Source organism: Sturnus vulgaris, chromosome 2 (assembly GCF_052056855.1).
Source record: "Sturnus vulgaris isolate bStuVul1 chromosome 2, bStuVul1.hap1, whole genome shotgun sequence".
Lineage (NCBI taxonomy): Eukaryota > Metazoa > Chordata > Aves > Passeriformes > Sturnidae > Sturnus > Sturnus vulgaris.
Window position 1 is genome coordinate 7,288,512 of NC_142244.1, and position 24,603 is coordinate 7,313,114.

Below are 24,603 nucleotides of genomic sequence, written 5' to 3' on the forward strand. Positions count from 1 at the left end.
TTTAGATTTATGGGAAAAAATTAACCTGTGACTTTTATCCAAACCATGTTTCTAGAGCAATACCCCTCTTCCCCCATATTTTAGATGCCAATAGTTAACAAATTACATTTATCTATTAAAATAACATCTTCCTTCATGATGGGGAACAGCACTTTATTCTGAGACTCTGACAGCAGCTAAGGCTTGATAACATTTCAAAAGGAAGCCTTTCTAGGTCTCCAATGTGTGGATAAAACCATTTATAAGTTACTGGCACACATCAACCTCTTCTGTCTGGACACAAAACACTTCAAGCACATGTAATTCACCACTGTATTACATTCACTGTTTCATGGGCCTGGTAATTTCTCTCCTCCTTATTAATACAGATGTCATGCAGCTCATTGTCATGATCTAAATATTCACAGAACATGAAGCCACAAAAGCAAAGCACATTTTATGACTTCTGGGGCAGGATCATGGTATTTACTTTTCACTTTGGAAGCCATTACAGAATTAGTTTGCATGCTTCTTATTGGGAGTTAGAATACATGAAGATCTATTATACAGTACAACTAAGAAGAAAATATGAGAAAGAGAGGGAGAAAGGAAAAGTTCCACATACACACAGCCCTCCTCCTCACACATACAAACCACACATATGCATGACTCTTTTTAAGAAGCTGTAGAGTTCAAACAGTAATGTAAGGTGGTGCAGAGACAGCTGACTATATTAAAACCATTATTAAAACCATTATATAGTCTGATCAAGCAGAAGGATAGCAGAGGTCCTTAAAACTAGAGGATCTCTTCCCTTAGACGTCCTTTGAGAAATGCCTTTGCCAAATATTCAGAATCCAAGTCTTCAGTTTTGGATTTTAGTTCACCATATAAAAAGCAATAGTAAAAAGATGACATATTACTGTACCAGTAAAGCTTTTATTCAGGCTGCTTTTTAAAGAGCAGGAAAAAAAAAAGCTGCTTAACTATGCTTGTTTAGAAGTAAGCTCCAAAAAACACACTTTCCATTTGATAAACACCCACAGCTGCAAACTGAAACTACTAGCTGGATGAATCATTAAGGAAAAACATATTAGTCAAATCAAATCAAAAGAAACAGTGTGCTGGAAGGAAATTACATGAGAACAGAATCAAAACAAAGTTATAAGCACAAGAGAAAAAGCAGTCTTACATTTGTTTTGCCAAGTTCTAAACAACAGGTGGTCTAAAGCAAAGTTTAACAAAGGGTTTCTGAGGATACTGTAAATTTAGGAAGTCCAACATCTCAAGAATAAAGCCAATTCTCTCTCTGAAGTCCCTGTAAGAGAATAGGAAACCAGACATCTGTTTGGTGTTAGCATCCTTCAGATGTGACCACTTCAGGGTAAAGCCTCAGTGACACGATTAGGTGCTGATGCAAACTTCTAAGCTGTGGAGCTGCCTACCCCGAGGCACTCAAACGATACCTGGAGTTCTGCCATTGTCACATCATTCAAGCACACCTGTTTTGGCTCCCTTTTGGCCATACTTCCTAGCAGAAGTAGCCCACAGACTACATAGTCCATAAAAGGGGGAGGAAAAGCTGCCTACCTTTGGACACCCCCTCTGTTGTCCCTCACACAGATGTGCCCTTCCAGGGGTGGGAGCCCCCACAGCTGGGCCGGTCTGCCCAGTGGAGGATGGGTGTTCACTGCATCTGGCCAGAGGCTGTGCCACACACCCTAAACCTCTCCTCCTTCCCCCGTTTGGTGCAGGGATCTGTGCAAGCCTGGCAGCAGAAACACCTGGGGCTGTGGCTTCCACCCCAAAGGTGCTGGGCTGGGCCCTGTCGTGGATGCTCTTCCAGATGCTTCAAACAGTAATTTTTATTGTTTGAATAACAATTTTTATTGTTTATTGTCATTTTATCGCAATTTGCCTTAGGTGGTTTAGCTCACAGTTCAGGTTTCAGGCAGGAGTCCCATCCAGGGTGAGCTTTGGTGGTGCAGTGTTGTTATACACCTTTGCTGCAATAGGCAAAAGTCCTTCATAAAGATATTTAAGCCAAAAACCATAACATTTCGGTCTCCAACAAGGTCCCTTCAATCCAAACCATTCTGTGACCCTGTGATTAAGTTAACAATATAAATAGAGCATTAAGACCTCAAATTTTGAACAAGAGCTAGAGGAAGTTATCCCACATCACTGGGGAGAAAAATAGGCAAAAGAAACTCAATTTCAGTCACTCGGTTACCTTAAGTTACAAAATTTCTTGAATCTTAAAGAATAGTAATAGAACAAGATTTACTTTGGGCAGAGGTTATGTGATTCACAAATAAAACCCTTGCATATCTTCAGCCACAGAAAACAAATAAAGGAGTGTGAATGGAGGGTCTGCAGGGTAAGAACAATAAGCCCATCTAAAGGCAGATGTGAGGAGCAAGTTTGTGTTTAATAAGCATGGTGTACTGCATAAAGGATAATAGCCTAAGGGAGAAGGCACAGGCTCTGGCTGGACAGCTAAAGGGGTCTAAATCACAAAAGGAACTTGAATTGCTTCTCAGTCACACCATCACTTTTGTGATAGCTGTCAGCAGTCATGTTTTGGAAACTGCATTGCTTAAATACAGCATGCTTTGCTGTAAGGAGCTTTCCCTCTCCTTAAAACCCTCACCTAATTCCTGACAGATTTTTTTAGTCATGGTGAAACGGACTAGGTTTTTGGAGGAAGGAAAGAGCAGGGGCAGAAGGATGCAAACAGTTAAATCCAATATTTGCTTTGGCTTCTCTTTTGGAAGAGCAGCTATTACAAAATTAAAATTCCATCTTTACAGCTGACACACACAAAACTGACTTTGCCCCATCCCCAGCAAAACCAAAAGAAATTCCCCAAAACCCAAAAGCATTTTTCCTGCTTCTAGCCCAGGCTCAGAATGGATTAAATCACAGAATGGCTGGGATTGAAAGTGAGAGGAAAACTAATGTCTTTATAAACAATTTGATGGGTGAAGGTAGGGGTGTTACATCTTTGAAATGAGTCTTAGTGTCTCCACTAAATTTGGGCAGCAGGTTTGTTGCAGAGCCCTAGCACCTTGGCTTCTGAAACAGACAAAGGGGTCTGCACAAGCCTGAGTTTCTGAACTTTGGGCTAAAAGAACAGGTTCAAGGGAGGAAAATGTGATAGGAGATTGAGGAAGGCTGTACCTTCCAGTACCTCAGCCACTGGGGAAGGAGGAGGGCAACATGGGTCTGGGAGTTTAGGATGAAAGGAGGCTGTGCCCTCTGAAACCTGGAGAGAGAAAACCCCACGGGCCTGTGCTTGGTGGGCTCTCTTCCTTTATTCTAATAAAGTTGAAGGACTCCTCTGTTTCATTTTTGGACATAAACCTTTGGCATTTGTGGAATTTTCCTGACAGAAGAGACATTTGGAGATCACCTAGTCCAAACCCCCTGCTATCTCAACCACCTAGAGCAGGTTGCAGAGTCTGGAATATCTCCAGAGAAGACTCCACAGTCTCTCTGGGCAGCCTGTGCTAGTGTTCTGTCACCTTCACAGTAAACAAGTTTCTCTTATTCAGATGAAGTTCCCTGTTTTCCAGTTTGTGCTCTCTGTCCTGTCTCTGGACACCACTGAAAAGAGTCCCATGCTCTTGACAAACACCTTTAAAGATGTTTGTATATTTGCATGCATTCACAGAGTCCCAGGATGGGTCAGGTTGGAAGGGACCACAGTGCATCATCTGGTCCAACCTCCATGCCCAAGCAGGGTCATCCCAGAGCACATGGCACAGGATTGCATCCAGATGGTTCTGAAATATCTCCAGTGAGGGAGACTCCACACTCTTCTGGGTGATGTGTTCCAGTGCTTGGTCACTGCACAGGAAAGTTCTTCCTCATGTTCAGGTGGAACTTCCTGTGCATCCATTTCTGCCTCTTGCCTCTTGTCCCATTGCTGGGCACCACTGAGCAGAGCCTGGTCCATGCTCTGACCCCTCCCTGCAGGCACTGACAGACATTGATGAGGTTCCCTCTCAGTCATCTCCTCCTGAGGCTGAACAGCCCCAGCTCCCCCAGCCTTTCCTCATAAGAGAGATGCTCCATCCCTTCATCATCTCTGCAGCCTCTGCTGGACCCAGTCCAGGAGCTCCCTGTCTCTCTTGTCCTAAGGAGCCCAAAATGACACAGCACTCCAGAGGTGCCTCACCAGGGCTGAGCAGAGGGGTAGGATCACCTCCTTCCACCTGCTGGCAATGCTCTTCCTAGTATACCTCAGAATCCCATTGGCCTTCAGTGAGGATCCGAGTTAATTTTTATTTATGCCTCAACATTGTCCAGGTTTTATGTCACAAACCCATTTTCTGACACAGGATGAAGAATTACCATAGGGCTGTACATGACCAGGGAGCCTCGACATGTGCAGGGGACAGCTCAGGCTCATGATGGGGGCAGAGACTGCAGACAGAACAGGAGCAGTTTGTTGTCCACCAAGACCCCCAGGTCCTTTCCACACAGCTGCTTCCCAGCAGACCAACCTCTACTCCTATGTGGGACTCTACATTTGCCTTTTCTGAACCTCATCAGGTTCCTCTCTGCCCAAATTTCTGCTTTGTCTAATCCTCCAATCCAGCTGCTCTCCCGAGACTGACAACAAGGAAGGCCAGCATCTGGATGGTAGGTCCATTAGGTATGTGACACAGAAATTTTAAAGGTTTTGCTGGGAAGTCAGCAGACACTCTTTACCTTTTTTAATAAAAGATCTCAGGAACAAAAGCACATTATTTTTAAAAATGTATCTAGAGATACTCAGATAAGACAAAGCCATCAAGTTTTAAGATCTCCTGCCTGCAGGTCTTCTACAGCAACAAAACAAGGTGCCACCCTAAAATGCACTTTAGGGGAGGTTCTCCCCTGACAAGTACTAGTTTCAGAGGAAAAAAACCAAAATCCCGAAGAAAACCAACCAAGAACCAAAACCAAAACCCACAACCAACCAAAACTAAAGTGACAGATTTTAAATGGATGCTCAGTTTGAAAAACTTTCCCTTATTGCAACAGGGTGCAGTAGATAATTTTTCCTTTTTTCAGATGATTAGTCCAATTCCAAAACTGAAGGTGTTTAAGTTCTTAACATATCTATAGTGAACACACTATTTTAAATAGCATTCCTGGAAATAGGGTTAACTCAGGAAAAATGTTCTGCACCTGAAAGTCTATATATACAAGAAGAACTGGTTGTCCCCTTCCCCTTCCTCTTTCTCTGCTCACATAGCTTTCAAAAGCTTTGAACAAACTTCAAATATATTTAAATGCTTCTAGAGATATCACTTTATTATTCTCTCTCAAAAAAAAATTCAGTGCATTCTCACAACGGCTATGTATGTGACAAAGCCACTGCACTCTTTGACAACTGGGCAAAGCCTTTGTTGAACTGTTTCCCTTCCCTTCTTCCCCTTAAAAAAAAAGCAGCTAAGAATCTAGACACAACTGGAAAATGAACAGGAACTACGTGTGGATTTACTAATTACATATCCAGAGCCTAATACAAAAACTATTATTTTACTTAGATATAGCATAAACTGAAAAACAATCCTTTCCACTCATCTTTACAGAAACTAGGTTTTAAGCAAGTTCAGTAACTGTGTTTATAGTGGAAATCACATGGGAAACAGAATGCAGAACAGCATTTTCCTTCAGCTAGGAGTAATTTAAACAGGGAAGATAAGATTTCCAGAAAGTGACTAAGAGCAGGATTTCTACCTGTAGTAAAACCTGGTGTTGGATGATTTGAGTATCACAGGGACAAGAAGTTCCTGTGCTAAATGCCACAACTACAGATCAGACCAAGCAAGAGATTTTTATTTATAACACCAACCTAAGAATGACTTAATCCTCAGCTTTGTGAGTACTGTTTAGTGAAATCTGGGAAGCCAGCACATCCGTCACGGTGTCTTTATTCTTAACTTTCAAGTTAAAAAAAAAGAAAAAAGAATCTTGAAAGTAAAAGTAACAAAAGACTGAAGTTTTCAGAGCCAATTATCTAAAGTTATCAGTAGGAGACCTAAGAATTTAAGGTCATGCTAATGATTAATTTAATTTCAGAGCCCCAAGGACAGTTGGCTCTGGAAACACAAAACTTGAAGTGCTTCTAGAGAAAAAAGTGGAAAGGAAAAAAAAAATAAAGTGGCACGGGGCAAGACAGCAAGAGATTATTTAGGTCAGCCTTTCTGAAAAACTGAACACAAAAGTACAACAATTTTAGATAAACACAACAGCCTCCTAAGTGCTTTCAGTAGACCCCAAAACTGAAAGAGTACTGCATGAGAGGGGGAAATGCTGAGGAAAAAATTATAATTTAATGTTTTATAATTAATAATCGAAACGTAAAATTTAATTCCCTTCAATGTTTATATTGCCTCCTCCTTTTCTCCTGACACAGAAGGGAGGAAGGGTTTGAATGCACAGAATGAGCAACTTGCAAAGGTTCAATGCAGCATGGAGTTTATTCCAACAGAGACATCACAGAAAGCATATGCTGTTAGCCAAATAAATATTTATAGCTCGCACTTTCACAAGTCTCAAAACACCAGTACTCTTCTTGTCTCCATGGCAATTCAGAGGAAGCTTCTGCAAATGGGGGATGGGGGTTTAAACTAATCGGGCTCTCAAAAAAGCCTATTTTCCAGCCATCTCCTGGTCCTGCCCAGCAATGATTGGTTTCCACAGCAACTCATTGGCAGCTCAAAGACAGCTTGTAAATGCAGTGAGAGCCTATAGCTGCTTCAGCTGTTGCTTATTTTAAGATGCATCAAGATGCTGAGGACATGTGTCTGGTGCCATCATGTTTCAAAAGACTGTGTGAAGAGGCCACTGGGGCAGAAGCCCCTTACCACTGCTGTCCCACCCCCCTCATATCACACAGAGCAAAGCTGAACAAACAGATTTACCTTGGCATTTCTAGGGGTAACAATCCAGCAGAAACACTCGCCTGTGCAAACACCTAGAGGAACTGTGCAATGCTATTAAATCTGCAAAATGAAGCTTGGTACCCAGAGCAAACCAGCGTGTTCCTCTGAAGTCAACAGTACCAAGACTGATTTACATCAACTGTAAAATCAGCTCTGAAACACAAGAGAGTTGGGAAACCAGAAGAAATAAACAATACCCCACACTCCCCAAATGAACACAACATTCTGGCCCGTAATTTGTGATAAAGATCTCTGAAGTCTCCTACAGCCTTTAAGTGACTTTTGCTGGAATTGCCAAATAATTTGGAAAGAATAAACACTTTCATGAAATCACCTCATTTATAAACCTATAAATACACCCATTATTTATCTTAAAATCCTGAAAAGATATTTAGTTTACTTTCAAACTGTATCAACCAGTATTAGTTACAATTCCAGTAAACTCCAGATGAAACTGGAGTCCTTGCTCATTCAGAACCAGTGAAGTCAGACAAGTTCCCTTACTGTTGGACCATGTTTCCAGATGTTTAGGAGGAACAAGTTGACAGTATAATTTAAACTTCTAAGTAAATACATTGGTAAAGTGAGGAAATGTCTCATCCTATATAGGCCTACTAATTCAAGTTTCAACCTGTCTGCCATCCTCATTCCCTCTCAAATGGATCTTCTCACCACTTTTTTGACTAATCTCAATATTTCTACAAAACACACTGCAGAGGATGAATACATACAACACTGCATTAAATTCTGGCTTCTAAAGGTATAGGAGTAGCTAACTAACCAGAACTGTGCATAGCAAATGTCTCAAATAGCAGACAGGAGAGCTAATTTGGCCACAGTTGAATGTCTCATTGACAGCCAAGTATAATGACCAAAACCAAGTCAGCATTGCCACCTTATATTCCACAATGTCCCCCCAGTGAAGGAGATAAAATATCTGAAATACTTTAAATTTTTTAAAAACCCCATTCTCTCTCAAGCAAACATGGACCTAGAGTACACTTCTATATGCAATGCATGTAATGCCTTGAGATGAGTTTTTAAAAAGAGCTTTACATATGCTTTTTCTCATTCAAATTTTGCTGACTTTGGGACACACTACCATGACTTCATTCTATTTAGCATGCCCATTAAAAAAAAAAAAAAGTCCTTCCAACACTGGTAGGATGCCCCTTAAATATTCAGCAAGGGTCTTGTGCAATGCTTTGTGAATTTAGGATTTCAGGGGATGTGGGTGGTGGCTTCACTTATGTAAATGTCACTTGAACCATGAATTTTAGGACTGCATCCTATTGAGTGATAGAAAGCACAGAACTTACTTTTTAAGCTTTTTGGCCTCCAGACTAAAGACCAGGTTCTTTGTTAATATGAGCAGGGAACATGATGACCACTGACCACAGCTGAAAGAATATGGTGAACCCTTCCTAGCAATCCAAATGCAATGGCTAAATTGCTTATCCCATTTTTGTTCACAAATTCTTTTACATTGCTAAGGTTGCTCAATAATCCCTTTCTGACAGAAGCAACTATCAGTCATGTTTGATGACCAGTACCTGCAATCAGCATTGTAGTTTATAGTATGAATGCATATTTTAAACTTTAATTCTACAGGCCTTTAGTAGATAATTTAGTTATTTAATACGAAATTTTATAGAAACATCTTCTGGCACACTTGAATGAGACTGAAGCCACTCTAATTCCATTAAGGCTAACCAAGAGAAGCTACAGCAAACACAAGATGTTTTTCAAAGGACAAGGTTGATTAGAAGAAATCCTCCGGAAGGTAGAGCTAGGAACAATAGGTCACAGTATAAGAAGTGCCAAGTTCTCCTTAAAGAGGATGAAGAAAATTTAAAAAAAAACAACTACAAAACACTGCAGTCTCCATCACAGTAAAAGCTACACAAGCAAAGCAACATATAGGTGTTCAGATTAGAAAACATTAGAAAAACACTGGAAAGTTACACAGGAAACAGGGATAAACAAACTCTATGCCTTATCTATTGTAAAATCAAGCATAAATTTTAACTCAGTGATCATCACAGATTTCCACAGGAAAGATGTTTTAGGAGCCACATCCTCAAGAGTATTTCCCTGATGAAACATTTTGTGGCTTTGAATCTGAAGAAGGGAAAGCTCAGTGCATGAGCCAATATTCACAATTCAGTATGGAAGCTGATGCCATCTGGCATTGCGTGTTGAGAGTGGGTAATCTCTGGCATTTTGGGTCTTTGTTCCAGTGTGTGAGAGGTGAAGTCTAACAGTTTGATACCTAGAAGTTATTTACTTTTTTTTCCCTGCCTTGTGGGCATTCTGTTTGTTAATAAACTGTTGAGTGTTTTTTTTCATTTTTATCTATTAGTATTCAATTCCTATTGCTGGAAAGGGATTGTTGGAATCCTTTAGAGAAGGAACTCATTCCAGGGTGTTTTCCTTTAAATTGTCTCAAACTGAGACAAAATTGAAACAAAAAAAAAAGATGTCAGCAATCCTACAATTCTGTAAAAACACAATAAAAATATGTTCTAAAGCCATGTTGGTTTGTTTTTTTGGTTTTTTTTAGAGTAAACCATATGTAATTAAGGGTCACTACTGGGTCACTACTATCTCCAGCACAATTTCCATGCTTAAAAGTCTGGTGGTTAATATGGCTGTTTGCAATTCCTCTACAGCATATATAATATCATCAATTTAGTTGTTTAATATCAAGTTTTATAGAAACATCTTCCAGCACATTTGAAAAATTCTGAAGCTACTCTAATTTCATTAAAGCTAACACATGCCTAGAGAAGCTAGAACAAACAGAAGATATTTTTCACACTCAAAGTAGAACGTTGATTAGAAGAAATCAACATTACATTTCTAGAATATTTGTTAGAGTCAATAGATCAACACGTTTTATTAAGTCATCCCTGCTATATAAGCATATATGCTGTTTTAAGCTACTGCTTTATCATGTCCTTTGCCTACTTTTGCCTGTATTCCCTTTATAACCAACTGCTCAGGGCATATTGATGCTCCAGAAACGTGGGTGACACAATTATTGCTTAAAGTTTCCTTTAAAAAATCATAAAGTTGGAGAAGACCTCCAAGCCATCAAGTCCAAGCTGTGACCAATTCCTGCCTTGTCTCTCAGACCAGAGCACTGAGTGCCATGTCCAGTCATTCCCTGGACACCTACAGAGATGCTGGACTCCACCACCTCCCTGTGACCCCCATTCCAATGCTTAACCATTCCTACAAGTGTTGCAAACATCTGAAACAAGATGGTGCTGTTTATGTGTAGTATAAATTTCTGACTGGAAATGTATAACTTTCAAGCCTTTAAACAATAGGCATTTATCTGGTAGAAGTTATTTAAGAATATACCTTCTTCCAGATCTTGTTCCACCCCCTCTGCCATGGGCAGGAACACCTTCCACTATCTCAGGTTGCTCCAAGCCCTGTCCAACCTGGCCTTGAACACTTCCAGGGATGAGGCAGCCACAGCTGCTCTGGGCAGCCTGTGCCAGGGCTTCACCATCCTCAGAAGGAAACACTGCAGGGATTCCTGGCCAGCAGTGCTCCTATGTCCTGCCACACCAGAGCCACCACTTCCCATCCCCACCTATTTCTCTATTTAGGCAGGGACTCAGACTGCCCAAATACAGAATATTGCCTTTTGTTATTAAATAACTTGGACAGCTTGCTTGAATCCCAGTTTTAGAAGTGTTCAGCACCACTGTTTTGGACAGTATCAAAGCTGAATCAAAGTCCTGTCACACTTCCCAAAATCCCAGTCAATCTGGCTAAGAGGTACAAGAGACACAAACAAGCCAGGAGTTTAAGAAAATTTCTCTCCTTTGTCAGTGACCTCCTCAATGACTCGAGAAAGGGCAGGAAAAAAGCTTAGGTGGCCCAATAGTCTAAAGTGCAAAGAATCAATATTTACTTTTAAGACCATTTTATGGAAACAGTAAGGGTAGTAGAGCACAAAAGTGACCCAGAGCATGCACCTAAACACACCAGTGCATTCTACAGATATAGTTTTTGAGATGTTTTTTGTCTTGGTTTGGAAGACAGATTTCTGCCAAGCAAGGCAGGAACCTCCCTTGGAATGGAAAATATGACTCCCTTCCCTCCAAATTATTATAACTTTGAAATGACGGGGCTTTCAGGTAAAGATATGGGAAAAAGAATAACAGTACTTTACTGGAATATATATCCATATATCTGTAGATCTATATACATACATACACACACATATATATATAACAAGACAAACAAACAACAACAGAAGCAGCAATAACAAACAGAACCAGAATCCCAACCACAGCCTCAGCCTTCTCTGGGCTGTGGGCACTTTCCCCTTGGTGCAGTTCTGGTCACAGCCAGCATTTTCATCTCCTAAATATCATCATTATAATCTCTTAGGCAACAAACAGAGGAAAATTCCCTGAGAGAAAGAAAAAAAATAAAAAGGAAAAGTCCTAACCTCCAACATTTGTTTTTGCCAGCTACTAGAAGGCTTCAGTTATGAGTCAGGGCCTCCAGAGGCAAGTACTGTCTATATATTCTTGTGGCAAAACTGCTGTCTCACTCACATAATAGGCATTCAAGTGCTGGTTTTCTGCATCTATTTTCCTCATATTTTTACAAGTGTGCCAAGCACAAATGCTTGTCCAACTCTAACAAACATACACAAGGTCTTATTATAACGTCCCCAAGATTATCTCCCAGTTCATACTGGGCACTTTCTGCAGGGTGAGATACTATCATTTTGGTTTGTATATTATATTAATTTGAGCAAATGTAATTGCTCAGGAATTTTCCATCATTACCTCCAAGTAATATATTAGAAGTTTGTGAGCAACAAACATAGCCTGTTTTGTTAAAATCTTGTCGTATCTAAACAACCCTATAATACATCATTTTTCCATCCAGACAATAATATGTTTTGTTCCCCTTTGAATCTGATCCAGTGGTTTGGATGGGGTCAAAAGCATTTTCAATCTTTAAGATGTTAATCCACCTAAGAGCTATGAAATATATTTATTGAAACTTCATACTTGTAGGATCTGCTCTTTCCAGCTCAAATCTGATAATTTCATACCTCTTTAAACAATCAGAGTCAAATTATAGCTATTTCAATTCAAGTTTTATTTTCCCATCTCTTACTAAAAACTGCTAAGTTTTTAACTTTTAAAAAGCAATCATTCAAAAAGATTAATTTCCAGATGTTTTTTCATGTTTCCCCCTGCAAATAATCTTAGGGAGAAACTGGATGCCTGCTTTAATTTTTATTAACCAGAAAGGTTTACAGACTTACTAGCAGTTCAACAGCTATGACTGTTCTATGACTTGCTCTTGTTCAGAAATTGCCATTTCCCCCTTCTTTCTCCAAAAGCTCCTTCACCTCCCACTGTGTTAGAAGCCAACAAGTGAGCAGGGCCAGATGTTCAGCTGCCAAGCTTACTTTCTGGCTGGTTTAAGAAATTTTATGTAAGCACCTGAGTGCTTGATGATATATTGTGTGCACAGAGGTGACATAACTAATTAGATTCCTCCAGAAAAAGAAGTGACTTTGGAAATACAGGTGAGTGCAAGCACTGGCAATCATCCAAATGCTTCTCCAGCCTCATTTGCTGTCTCATTCTTTGAAATATATATTCCATTCTCTAAAAAAACCCCAGCATTTAGATGAAGAAACAAATAATTTGTCTTGATTACAAGACACCATAATATTTGCTTTAAGCTTCCTGAAGTAGAGTTACAGCACAATCACAGTGCTTTGAGGAAGACATGACAGGCTTTTCTGCAGAAATGTTTTGCTAAAACTGATGGTTCTTTCAAATGTTTTGGGAATGGGAGATGACACGCCAGAAAGTAAACCTCTAACAAAGTTTGCTTAACAAAAGTGGGGTGGGAGTAGTGGGAGAGGGGGTGAACTAACCAAAATAGAATTAATGACTTGAAATAAAATAAACAGCTTCCACATAACATTTCCCTGTTTCCATTAAAGTTCTCGCCCCATGGTACTGAACTAGCCATTGAACTAGACAGTAAGAACTTATAAACCATCTCTTTTCCCATATATATGCAATACTACCACAAAACTATGATGGTGGAGAAAAAAACCCCAGCAAAAGAAGAAAAACCAGCAATAAGACAGCTCATTGTACACATCCACAAGGACACTATTTTATGCAAATTTTTTTTGCTTGACATCGTTATATAACTTCAAATGAACTTCAAGGGAGTCTAGCCATTCCATATGGCCCTGGCAAACAGTCTGCAAGGACAAATACAAATGTCTACCTTGTGCTTCAATTGCTTTAATATACAAGATATTTATATTGCAATGTGGACATTTCTGGCTGTGTGCACATTTCTAAGTAACCTTCCTTTACATAAGCATTTGCACTGGAGTCACCTCCAGCATTTCTAAGGGAAAGTATGACACTAAGCCTTATTTTAAGAAAAGTGCTCCTAAAAGAGTTCAGCATGTGCAGGGAGCAAGTGTCTCCAGAAGTGCTCCAACACAAAGATTATATTTTGAATGTTGATGGATTCTAAGTAGATCATACCAGATGGAAACTTTTACATCTCAACTTCAGGACTGTATTGCTAGCTGATCCTGGCTCTCTAAAAGCACCACCAACCCAAATCTACTCCCCCTGAAACAATGGAAGCTTGCTTACTGCTACTGCAGAAGGTTCACATGCATGTCACTGTCTATCTTCAGTGAAGAAATACAACTATTATTTACTCATGTGAATTTATGAGGAAACCGAATTGCCATAGTATCAGATGTACAAGAAGATTAGATTCTCCCATATTTCACAAGAGGACTTCTCCCTAGTGACCACCAGCACCTGAGAAGAAGGAAGGGCAAGTGCCTGCTGTAATGTTTTTTGCTCAGTTCTTTAAAAATAGGTCTGCACACACCCCAAATAACATTTAGAGTTAGTGAACACAGACAAGTTTGGTAGCTCTAGGTCATGAAAGATTAAACCATGTGTTCTGTTAAATCAATCAGCTGAAAAGATGATGTCAAAATTCAACAACTTCTGTATTCTCACCAAATCATTTGCACTGGCATCAGACAGTTTCTGAAGCAGAACCTGGCAGCTAGCAAAACAGGCTGCAGCAGGAATTACAGGTGTAATACAGGAAACAATCACATATATAGCTTTGTGTAATTCAGTTAAATAGCCAATGGGAAGACCTCATCCAAGCTTAATTAGATCTGCTAATCACAGTGGTAGTTTTAACTCTCATTATTAATGCCAGATGCCCTATGATATTCACAATTACCAGAAATCTGTGTCCTACAACATGAACAAAGAATTGTTGCAACTTTAAAACTGAGAAAACAGTACCCCTCAGAGACCAAGCAGTAACAAAAGCAAGTACTCCTCTTGCATACATCCACCTTAAGAAGCATTTCAACTGTCTTAATGTAACATTTCCAGACATGTTTCTTGTCTCCTGAATACAGTGAGGGAAGACAGCCACCCCTAATTTTCTCTTTTATACATCCAATAGTAATAGTTGTGGGGCCAGCAACCTAGAAGAATGATACCATGGAGCCAGCCATGGAAGAGCTCTCTGTGCCTCCTCTCTGCTGGAGAGACAAAACAGCAACGCTTCTGGCTGAGCTCTCTCAGGAATACAGAGCCTCTTCTAAGCAGCATGCCCACATGTAAGGAAAACAGCATGACTTGCTGAAATGCAGCAAAATACATGATTTCCTGAGAGACACACCAGTAACTCACAGCCAGTTTCTTCTGAGCCCCAAAGATCTAAGCAAGAGGGTGAAATTGTAATGGTTATTAAATAAGCCAGAGAGAAGCATGCATCCCTTTTAAAGACAGAAATAGTCTTTGCTACCATGTCAATTTGTATCAGTTTTAGAAGCATTGGGTATCTTGTGCAGTCTCACCAGAGTCATAAATGAAAAATGTTAGGCTGAAGACTAGAACCAACATTGCTTTTTTTGTACTTAGTTTTGGTTTGTTTGTTTATATATTACCAGTTTATTCTCCTCCTACAGCTTATGTTGGAGTGTCTAAGAGTCTGTGCATATTTCTAAACCTTGAGCAGCCTTTAGCAAAGAAATACTGCTTCTCACCACAACCAGCAAGAGAATGAACATTCAATTGATGCCTCTTCCCCCAGTCCTCCTCCAAAACCAGGCTGTCTGTTTCATAGCATTATGTTGAATAGATATTACTAGAGAAGTATACAGTTTTACAAATTTAAGAAATCCCATCTCACCTGAATATGGCCTAATTTAGAAATCAGTTCCTACCAAGCTAATCCAGCAAACAAAGAGGGTTCAACAAAAGGGTTCAACAAAGGACTGGGGTTGACAATAGTTTCAGTTTTGAGAACATCAGTTGTGTATCACATATGGTCAAGAAAGCATAGTTTAGACACTTCCACTGTCAATTCCTACAGCAATGCAGTCATGCTTTGATTTCTTGTCAGGGTTGGGGGAGAAAGAAACAAAAGGCTTCTTTGGTCTAGAATCTCTGTATCTGAGTGAAAGATTTCTGAAGAATAGGGAGTGGGGTTTTCTTAAGCAAAAATAAATAAATAAACAAAATAGCACCTTATTTACTGCTCAAACTAACCCAGTGAGCTCCATCAAATATTTAGGTAAGACTACTATTTATTGCCTCTGCATTGTCCTCACACACACATTTTACTGCATTTGCTTCCAGTATCATCAGCTGAAGTCTAATTTCAATGTGCACTAGTAATAAGAAAAGTCCCACTTAGATGCTTCACAGAAAGGCCATTTGGTCAGTATATGCTATCTCCTCCCATGAAGCCATAATGGTTAATAATAATTTCTGTACATATTCTGTCTTGCCAACAGAGATCACAAGGTGGTGTGGCACCTTTTACAACTTTCAGATGTCAGTTCCAGAAGCTTGTGCTGAGAGAGAGCATGATTAAATATCCCCAGCTCCCTTACTTCCACCTAAATTAAAGGTGGAAGATAAGCTCACAGAAACTACAATTTCTGCAGGTTATGAATATTTCTTAGCAAGTTGTCGATGAAAAGCATCCAAAACTCATCCACCTTGGCTGTGCTGATGCCCTGTGACCAAGTTACACAGCTTTTAATTTCTGCAGCTCAACTACCAAAAAAGTTCTCTACACCTGCTCCAGAATATAACCACAGAATTGCAGAATCATTTAGGCTGGAAAAGACTTCTGAGATCACTGAGTCTAACCTTTGGCCAATCACCACCTTCACAATTGGACCAGGGCACTGAGTGCCACATCCAGTTGTTTCTTGAACACTTCCAGGGATGTGACCCTACCACCTCCCTGAGAGCCCATTCCAATGCTTTCCAACCTTTTCCATGTTCTTCCTGATGTCCTTCCCTGACTCAGCCTGAGGCTGTGTCCTCTTGCCAAGTTGCTGGTTGCCTGGGAGAAGAGGCTGACCCCTATGCTGCTTGTGAGGTATCACCAATACTTCCTCACTAATTTCTGCCCATTCCCCACTATCTCCAGAGCACGTGGATCCCACTTGAGAGACTGCTCAGCCCATATGCCTGACTTGGACACCAGAATTACTCAGCTTTACTGTTCATGTGAACACACTCCAGCCACAGGAGCAGTAGCAGTAGCTGGGTTTCCTCTGGCTCTCACAAACAATAGGCATTTGCACCCCCACGCACCTACAGTCACTTTCTCCATGAAAACACTTCTTATCAGCACCTTGCTTGTAAATTTGCTTTCCACCTAGTGTTTCTTTGAAATTGGGACAGGAAGGGGGAAAAAAAAAGCCCACCAAGAAGAAACCTCCAAGTCTGATAACAATGTAGGCACCAGACTTTGCTGCACTGTATTGCACCCTCTGTAATTTCCTTCGCAGTCAAAGCTAGCACTGCCAACAAACAACTAACCAGAAGGCTGAGCAGCCTGAACACACTGAAACCTGTCACCAAAAAAAAAAACCATACCAGTTTCACCTACTCAGATATATCATGCAATTAAGAAGAAAAAAACAAAAACAAAAACCATGTTTATTATTATTATTATTTGCTACGTGAAAGAGAATTTCTGCACTAGCTATTCATTTAACAGCCCAGCATTTCCATAAGGTCTTGTAGGAGAAAAAAGAGAGGAAAAGAAAAATTTCCAAGCCAAAGACCTATCAGACATGCATAAGTTCAAGCCTCTCCACTGCAGAACTCTGGAAAAAGAAGGGAGTTTACACACAGAGCTTTCTGTTAGGTAATGTTCTGTTAAGAGGAATGAAAGGTAAACCTCAAAATATACTCAGCATCAGTACTATGGATGTTCCATATCTACAATGGATTGAGAACTCATGCTGGGCTGGTCCCAGGTGGTCATTTGCTATGTAAGTCTTTTCAAAATACTGTTTTCACATACAGCCCTTTCCCCAAAACATCAGTAAGACACAAGAAGCATAGAACAGGAGCACTGCAAGATGTGACCTGAAAGTGACAGCCTTATCAGGACTGGCACTAACACTGTTAATTCGGTGGTTCTCTGCAGGTATGTGGCCCCACGGTCTGCTTTTTCGTATTATTTATGCTTGATTTCTGGCTGGGGACTCTTCGTCCAACTTATTCTAACCTTACCCTTTTTTTTTTTAAGGAGTCAGTACCACAAAAATACTGGAAACTCAAGTCTGTTCAGAAGAGGCAGCACCCAGAGCTGGCAACAGAAAAGACGCTCCCGCCCCTCGTTCATTCACCTTGTAAAGGCCATCAGAGCAACAAACTGTGCAGCCCGCATCCTGAAGAGGAAAACCAACTGTGCAGCCCGCATCCTAAAGTTTGCACGGCGGCGACGGCCGCTGCCTTGCACTCAGCCCGGCGGGCCTTAAACAGGTTACAAACAGGTTACAAACAGGTTACAAACAGGTTACATGTGCGCGGAAACAAGAGACACACGGACAGAAGCAGCGCACACCCCCCGGCTGTGGCGGGGGATGCGCTCCTTTGCGTTCCGCTCCTGGAGACGCCGCTCGGCTCCTCTCGCTCCGGGATGAGGGAGGGGAAGCGGCACTTCCAGGAGCCATCCCCCTCAACACGCACACGGAGATTTCGCGGGGACCGTCCCCCCACAGCCCAGCGCGGAGCGGGTCGGGGAGCCCGGATCGCGACAGTCCCGCGGGACAGGGACACTTACAGCTCAGGACCCCCAGGCAAAGGAGCAGCAGGAGGCGCAGGCTGCGGCTCGCCATCTTCCCGCGGCGGCGGCGCGGGGCGGTGCCCGGCGGGCCGGGGGCTCGGCGCCCGCGGAGCTGCTACAGGCGCCGGACGTGCTCCGTCTCCTCCGAGCCCGGAGCCGCCCCAAACTTTTAACGTGTCCGAGGAGGCGTCTCCCCGCTCCGAAGGCAGGAGCCGGGGCTGGACGTGGGGATGTGCCCTGGCCGCTCGCCCGCCCGCCCGCCCGCCTTAGAGCGGGGAGCCGCGGCGGGCAGCGGATCCGGGAGCATCCCTCTCCTCTACCGCCCCCGCGCATCCCGGGAGCTGCTTTGTGTTGGATCCAGCAGCTCTCCTCTCCGTTTTGTTCATCTGTTTGTTTTTAAGCTGGGACATCTTCGTAAGCTCAAGGACATTTGTTGCAACAGAATAAACTTTTCGTTCGGAAAAGGTTTAATTTCTCAAAGCAGAGCGTTGTCCCTGTTGGCGCGTTTCCCTCAGGCAAACCCCCGCAGGGAGGAAGTGGGGATAATGGGGTGAAAACACGCAACAAACATTTGGATATTCCGGCTAACAAAAAAAATCATGTGAGGGTGAGGCGCTGTTTTAAGGCGAAAGAAGTCACAGTGACTCCTTGTGCCTGTCTGCACAGCTGGACTGGACAGAATCCCACCTACAGCAGGAGATGGGTCTCACGGTGACCTCCAAAACCTTTTATTCTTTTATACCAGACTGGGAGAGTTTTTGGTTAAATAAACAGGTGGTGTAATGGTCCTTTAAATTTATGAATCAAGGAAAATTACTCATCGTAACAGTTAATAGTGTATCTGAGTAGTTTCCAATGACATCTTAAAAATGCATTACCACTGATGTAAAGCAGTTCTATAACAAGAAAAGTATCACAAGAATTTTTTTTGGAAATCAGAACAGCAATGTCGGCTATATTTTGTTAGAGGGCAACAAAATGAGGAAAGATCATTTATAAATAAAATCTCTAGCTGCTATTTTAATGGAGAGCAAGGAAGTAGGATGCCATGATGCTCTTCATGGAAAAATCTTAGTTTATTTTTCATGCGGAAAAAATGTATACAGGACACAAGTAATATTTCTTGAAAAAAATCTGCATACATATATGGATGGATGGATGTCCAGTATATATTACTGGTATGATGACATGCATTTAATAAAATCAAAACTGTCCCACTGAAAATTGAAACTTTTTTGTGTGTCCCAGCACACCATAGCTTTAAGCATGTACAAGGGCTCATTGATTTTAGTAGGACTGCTTTACTATTTAGTCAGACTATGATGGAAACGTTGTCTTGATATAACATTTAAATATATGGCAGGAGTCTGGTGGAAAAGTTATAAACATGGGGAATGTTAAGAAATGGCAGTATGGAATTAAATTAAAAGATAGGTGATGTTATTAATGCTGATGGTTGATGAAAAACTAACATGTCCTGGCCGTGTGCTCTGGGAGCCCAGAACCCCCCGAGTGCTGGGCTGCATCCAGAGCCCCGTGGGCAGCAGGGCAGGGAGGGGATTCTGCCCCTCTGCCCCGTGCTGCTCAGACCCCACCTGCAGGGCTGCATCCAGCTCTGGGCTCCAGCACAGCAAGGACAGGGACCTGCTGGAGCCAGCCCAGAGCAGGCACCGAGGGCATCAGAGGGATGGAGCACCTTCCCTATAAAAGACAAGCTAAAAGATTTGAGGCTGTTCATCCTGGGAAAGAGAAGGTTGCATGGACAACTCGCAGGAGCTATCCAGTATCTGAAGGGAGGCAGGAGAGGGACTCTTCATCAGAAAATGTAGTTACAGGACAAGGAGTAATGGGTTCAAACTGAAAGAGGGAAAATTCAGGTTACACATATGGAAGAAATTCTTTACAATGAGCATGATGACACAGGTTGCCCAGAGCAGCTATGGCTACCTCATCCCTGGCAGTGTTCAAGGCCAGGCTGGATGGGGCTCTGAGTGACCTGTCACTAGTGGAAGGTGTCCCTGCCCATGGCAGGAGTGGAATGAGATGGACTTAAAAGTTCCAACCTAAACCTTTCTGTGATTCTGTGGTTCATTAACACAGCTCTTACACTATAGTAAATCCCTTTAAATGAAAAGGTTTTATACAAGCATGAGGTCAGAGTAAAGTTCCTTTTTTCTGTTCACTGTTTCATTTCCCTTGCAAGTGAAACAAATTCCTAGTGTACAGGATTGTTTCCCCCACATTTCTCCGACTTTTTCTAGTACAGTTCATATTTTCTTTCCATTCCCTTCTTTTATTTCAGCAATGACTTAATCATGGTTTCTCCACTTGCTTTATACAACTGCAGGAAACACCAGCAATTAAATGTCAGCATTTTGAAGGCCTTTACAGAATTATTGGAAAAGTGGTTGTAATACATAGAGCTCATTTAATATATACATTTTTGCTCAACAGTGGTATTCTTAAAAACACTGTTAAGTACTTTGTTAGAAGAGCACAAGACTGCTGTCCATATTTTTTATCTTTTAAAGTTGAATGTAGTAGAAATGTTTTTATTAAATAACAGAGTCCAAAAATGGAAGTTAGTTTGCAATGCTCAGTTTAACACTTATTCTTGGAGAACATTCCATAGACACTCCTTTTTAGAATAATAAAAACAGTCTATAATTAACATCTGCACAGAAAATGCCAGTCAAGAATAGCTATCTTATTTTATGATAGCTGTTCTAGTCAAGTTCTTCATATAGAAAAGCCTTGAAAAATTGAGTGTAATTGCAATTGTGATTTCAAGATTTGAACGTTTTGTAACAATCCCAGGAATTAATGAAATGAAAGACTGTGCTCATTTTATTAGACAATATTTTAGATAAATCTATATTCTTACATTGCAATGGAATTCTTCTTCTTTTTAATGAAACTTTCTATTGCAAATGTGAAGTGCTGATGATAATCTGTTCTAATAATAAGAGTTTACCTCTTTTATTATTGCACATCACCGTGTTACTGTCCAATTTTTAGAGTTATTAGAAATGCCTCTGCTCGAATTAAGGTGCAAACAAGACCATATACCAAAGTCAATAATATGGGTTTTATTTAATAATAAATATAAGACAGAGACAGAGAGAGAGAGGGAGAGAGAGAAAGACAGAAATAGAAAAGAGGAGGGGGGAGAGAAAGAGAGTGACAGAGACAGATCAAAGAAAATATCACCACTGTGTGAATCCCAGTGATGTTCTGTTGATCCTCTCCAGCTAGTCTTGATGGTGAAGGTCCCCTTCCGAAAAGCAGAATCCAATGGATTGATATACACTCAGGCCAGGCCAGCTGGGAATGCCCAGGTACCCCCCTGGAGGGGGGCAGTCCCTTGCAGCAGACTCTGGATCTGTTGCATCACTTTGCATCCCGTGCAGTGCTGTGGTGCAAGGGCTCAGGAATGAGTCTGGGGAGCACTTTGGGGATCTTTGATGGATTGTGACACCCCCTCAGCTGCCTCTCACGGGAATGTCCCATGGATGTGGCCTGTGGTGATGGGGGTTTCACAGCTGGGCTGGTTTGTGTGAGGGAGGATGGGTGTTCACTGCCTCTGAGCAGAGGTCACACCACACATCCAAAACCTCCTCCCCCCTGCCTCGCTTTGGGGGGAGTCTGTGTAAACCTGGCCTCTGTGGGCTGTGCTCTACCCCAAACCCAGCCAGGGATGATTCTCAGCACAGCTGCTGGGTTTGGCTTTCTGGTGGATGGATTCCCTTCCCTCAGCCTTGTTTGTTTTGCCCTAGACCTGAGATGACTGAACAATAATGTCCATTTTATCTTACCTAGGCAGCTTAACTCACAGTCCAAACTTCCAGTGAGGAATCTTCAAGGAGGGGTGGGCTTCTGTGGTTGTAGCTTCTTTATACAGTTTTTGCTGTAATGGGCAAAACTCCTCCATAACAATGTTTAAGGCATGAACCACTTCAGTCCCTGACACACGGGCTGTTCTCCTCACCTAACAGAAAAGAAACTAGTTTGAAAAATAATTTGTAAAAATTCTGTGAAGCACCATGAACCTCCAACTCTTCACTTGGGAAACATTTTATCTTTCCTAGCTATAGGACGCTAAAAATAAATAAAGAGAAATTAGGTTATGTTAGGAAAATCCTCCTTTTGGTGACTTCTCCATTCAAAATATGTTTTATTTTGCAGGGGGAGCAAAATGTCTCTAGATTTATTCTTCTACAGTTTGCATGCTGATTTCTAGAATAGCTTTGATGTAAAATAACAACAATTCAGTATAACAAATTAGAACTGCTAAATTTGGTTGCAAAGGTGTTGCAATGTAGATACTCAAACATCTATCACAGACAGATTAGCAAGAAAGATTAGCAAGATGACTGTGATTCCTCTTCTCAAAAACCTGCATAGAAGAGGGCCAAAAGCAGTGTAATAAATGAAGAGAACTGGCTGTTTAATTAGCACCTTGAAGAGTAAGATGCTAATTTGTATGGAATCTCTTCTCCTTTATGGCTTACATATGCCAGACTAGAAGATAGTGCAGGAGAGATAATGAATGTTCATCCTTGCACTGCCATTAAAAATAACTTTAGAAAAAGTTTAATGAAAGACAATGTTTCCCTAGTATGTCACATTCAGGCATATCTCAAGTTTACTCATTGAATTTAAGTGGATTAAATAATGAAACTCTCATTCCATGTAAGAAAGCATATATTTTTTATCCTGTTGATAAGCAAGTAGTATAGATGTGTGATGATCTGGGACTGGCTGTTCTCTTGTTTGCAGAGTGAAATGCTAGTGAAAGCATAAAGGATTACAGTTTTGTGCTGCTTTTCCTTTTTCTTCCTGTGCTTTCCTACCATGATTGCTCTTTAAATGTTTTAGTGTCTCTTGGTTCATCTATAATAGAAGATAACCAGCAAGTTTGCTGATAACTGTGCCTGATAATGATAAGAGTAGCAGTGGGGAAGATGTAGAATATGGAGCCACAAAGGGAGAAAATGAAAGACACAGGAATAAAAGCATTCCTCTGCATAAGCATGCCTATCATTCTTTATATGGACAGTTGAGAGCTTATTGTTATTGAAACTTAGGTGGTTCAGGCTTTGATCAAGAAGACACCTTTGAATATTCTCCCATATCTAACAAAGAAGAAACAGATTTTTTCATATTTCTAAGAAGAGAAATGCTATGTTTGAGGTGGTCAGAGATGCCATTTGAGATTTTGTGCCATAGCCTGTGCATAAAATCTCTGTAGACATCTTTTTCCTAGCACACTAAATTGTTGTCATATATATTTGCTCTCATAAGTGCTGAATACAGTAGCACACAGCTGTAGTGACCATTCTGATGTGATTCCAGGTATAGCTATGGGACAAGCTGATGGAAAACCGTTTTGTGAAACTGCTAAAACAGATTCTATTTAATTGAGTTCAATTGCCAATATGCATATTTTATAATCCATGCCACAAATATTTTTTCTGAAATCCACTGATTGATGTACTATGTATTTTTTGTGCAGCTTTGACTGTCAGCCTGCAGTACATTGAATCTATCAGCTTGAAAGCCTTGCCCTTGGGTGTAAAGAATAATCAGCAGCCATGTGTAAGTGTGGGGACAGGCTGATATTTCCAATTTAAGGGACACTTTTTTCTTTTGCAATTTTAGTTATCACCACACCTGTTTTTTTACAATATCCTGGGGCATTACTTTAATGGCTGTCCATTCCCCTGGTTACAGAAGGCCTTATCTCCTCTTGATTTCTGTGGCATTTTATTATTTTTTATAGCTACTTCATGTGCATTGTTTTAACTTATATCTGGGGAAAAAACCTGATTTATCTAACAGATTATCTTGTTTTGTACTTTGAAACTAAAATCTGTGAGCAAGTATAGTTTTGAGAAAAGAAGCAAAAAGACATTTTCAGATATGATTTTTTTTTTCTTCAAGCTATCATTGATGACTATTTAAAGACAGAGCATGTCATGGATTAGTTGCCTGGCTGTAATGCAATGGACTAGAGTACTGTGATAGAACACTGAATTGCTATTAGACTGTTAAAATAGTTCATACCTAATGGGACCGCCAAACAAGAAGGCCACACAATGTGAGGGTAGAACAAATAAAGACCAATATAAATTACTTGTTCTCAGTAGCTTTTTTCAGTGAAACCCCCTACACCCCACCTTCATTTCCTGGAATGTCTTGTATGATTTTATCTTTGACTTGCAAAGTACAGAATCAATGCCTTTTTCTTTTTTTTCAACTGAGCTTGCAAGATTACTGGCACTGAGTAGGCAGCTCAGTAGCAATCAAAGGTACATTTCTAAAAAAGATCTATCACATAGGAGGGCATTGTAGGACACAATTCAGCCTAAGCAACAGTGGACAATGCATTAGACACAATGCTGCTGGTGGAGAATTCAGAATTATTTTGTCAGTGATCATAATGCTTTACTGCTCACTAGCTAAAAAAATTTGGATGGCAGAGAGAACTCTCTGGATGGCAGAGCCCAGAGAG

General features: G+C 41.0%; 1 protein-coding gene across 5 annotated transcripts in view; it reads right to left on the bottom strand.

Moving 5' to 3' along the window:
- Nucleotides 1-18,290, bottom strand: part of JAM2 (junctional adhesion molecule 2) — a 36,185-nt gene extending 17,895 nt beyond the window's left edge. For all 5 annotated transcript variants that reach the window (XM_088157754.1, XM_014886605.2, XM_088157752.1 and 2 more), the window contains exon 1: nt 18,087-18,290. In XM_088157754.1, coding sequence (XP_088013880.1) covers nt 18,087-18,141 — 55 coding nt within the window. In that variant the 5' untranslated portion in view covers nt 18,142-18,290. The remainder of the gene's footprint in view (nt 1-18,086) is intronic.
- Between the last annotated feature and the right edge of the window lie 6,313 nt (nt 18,291-24,603).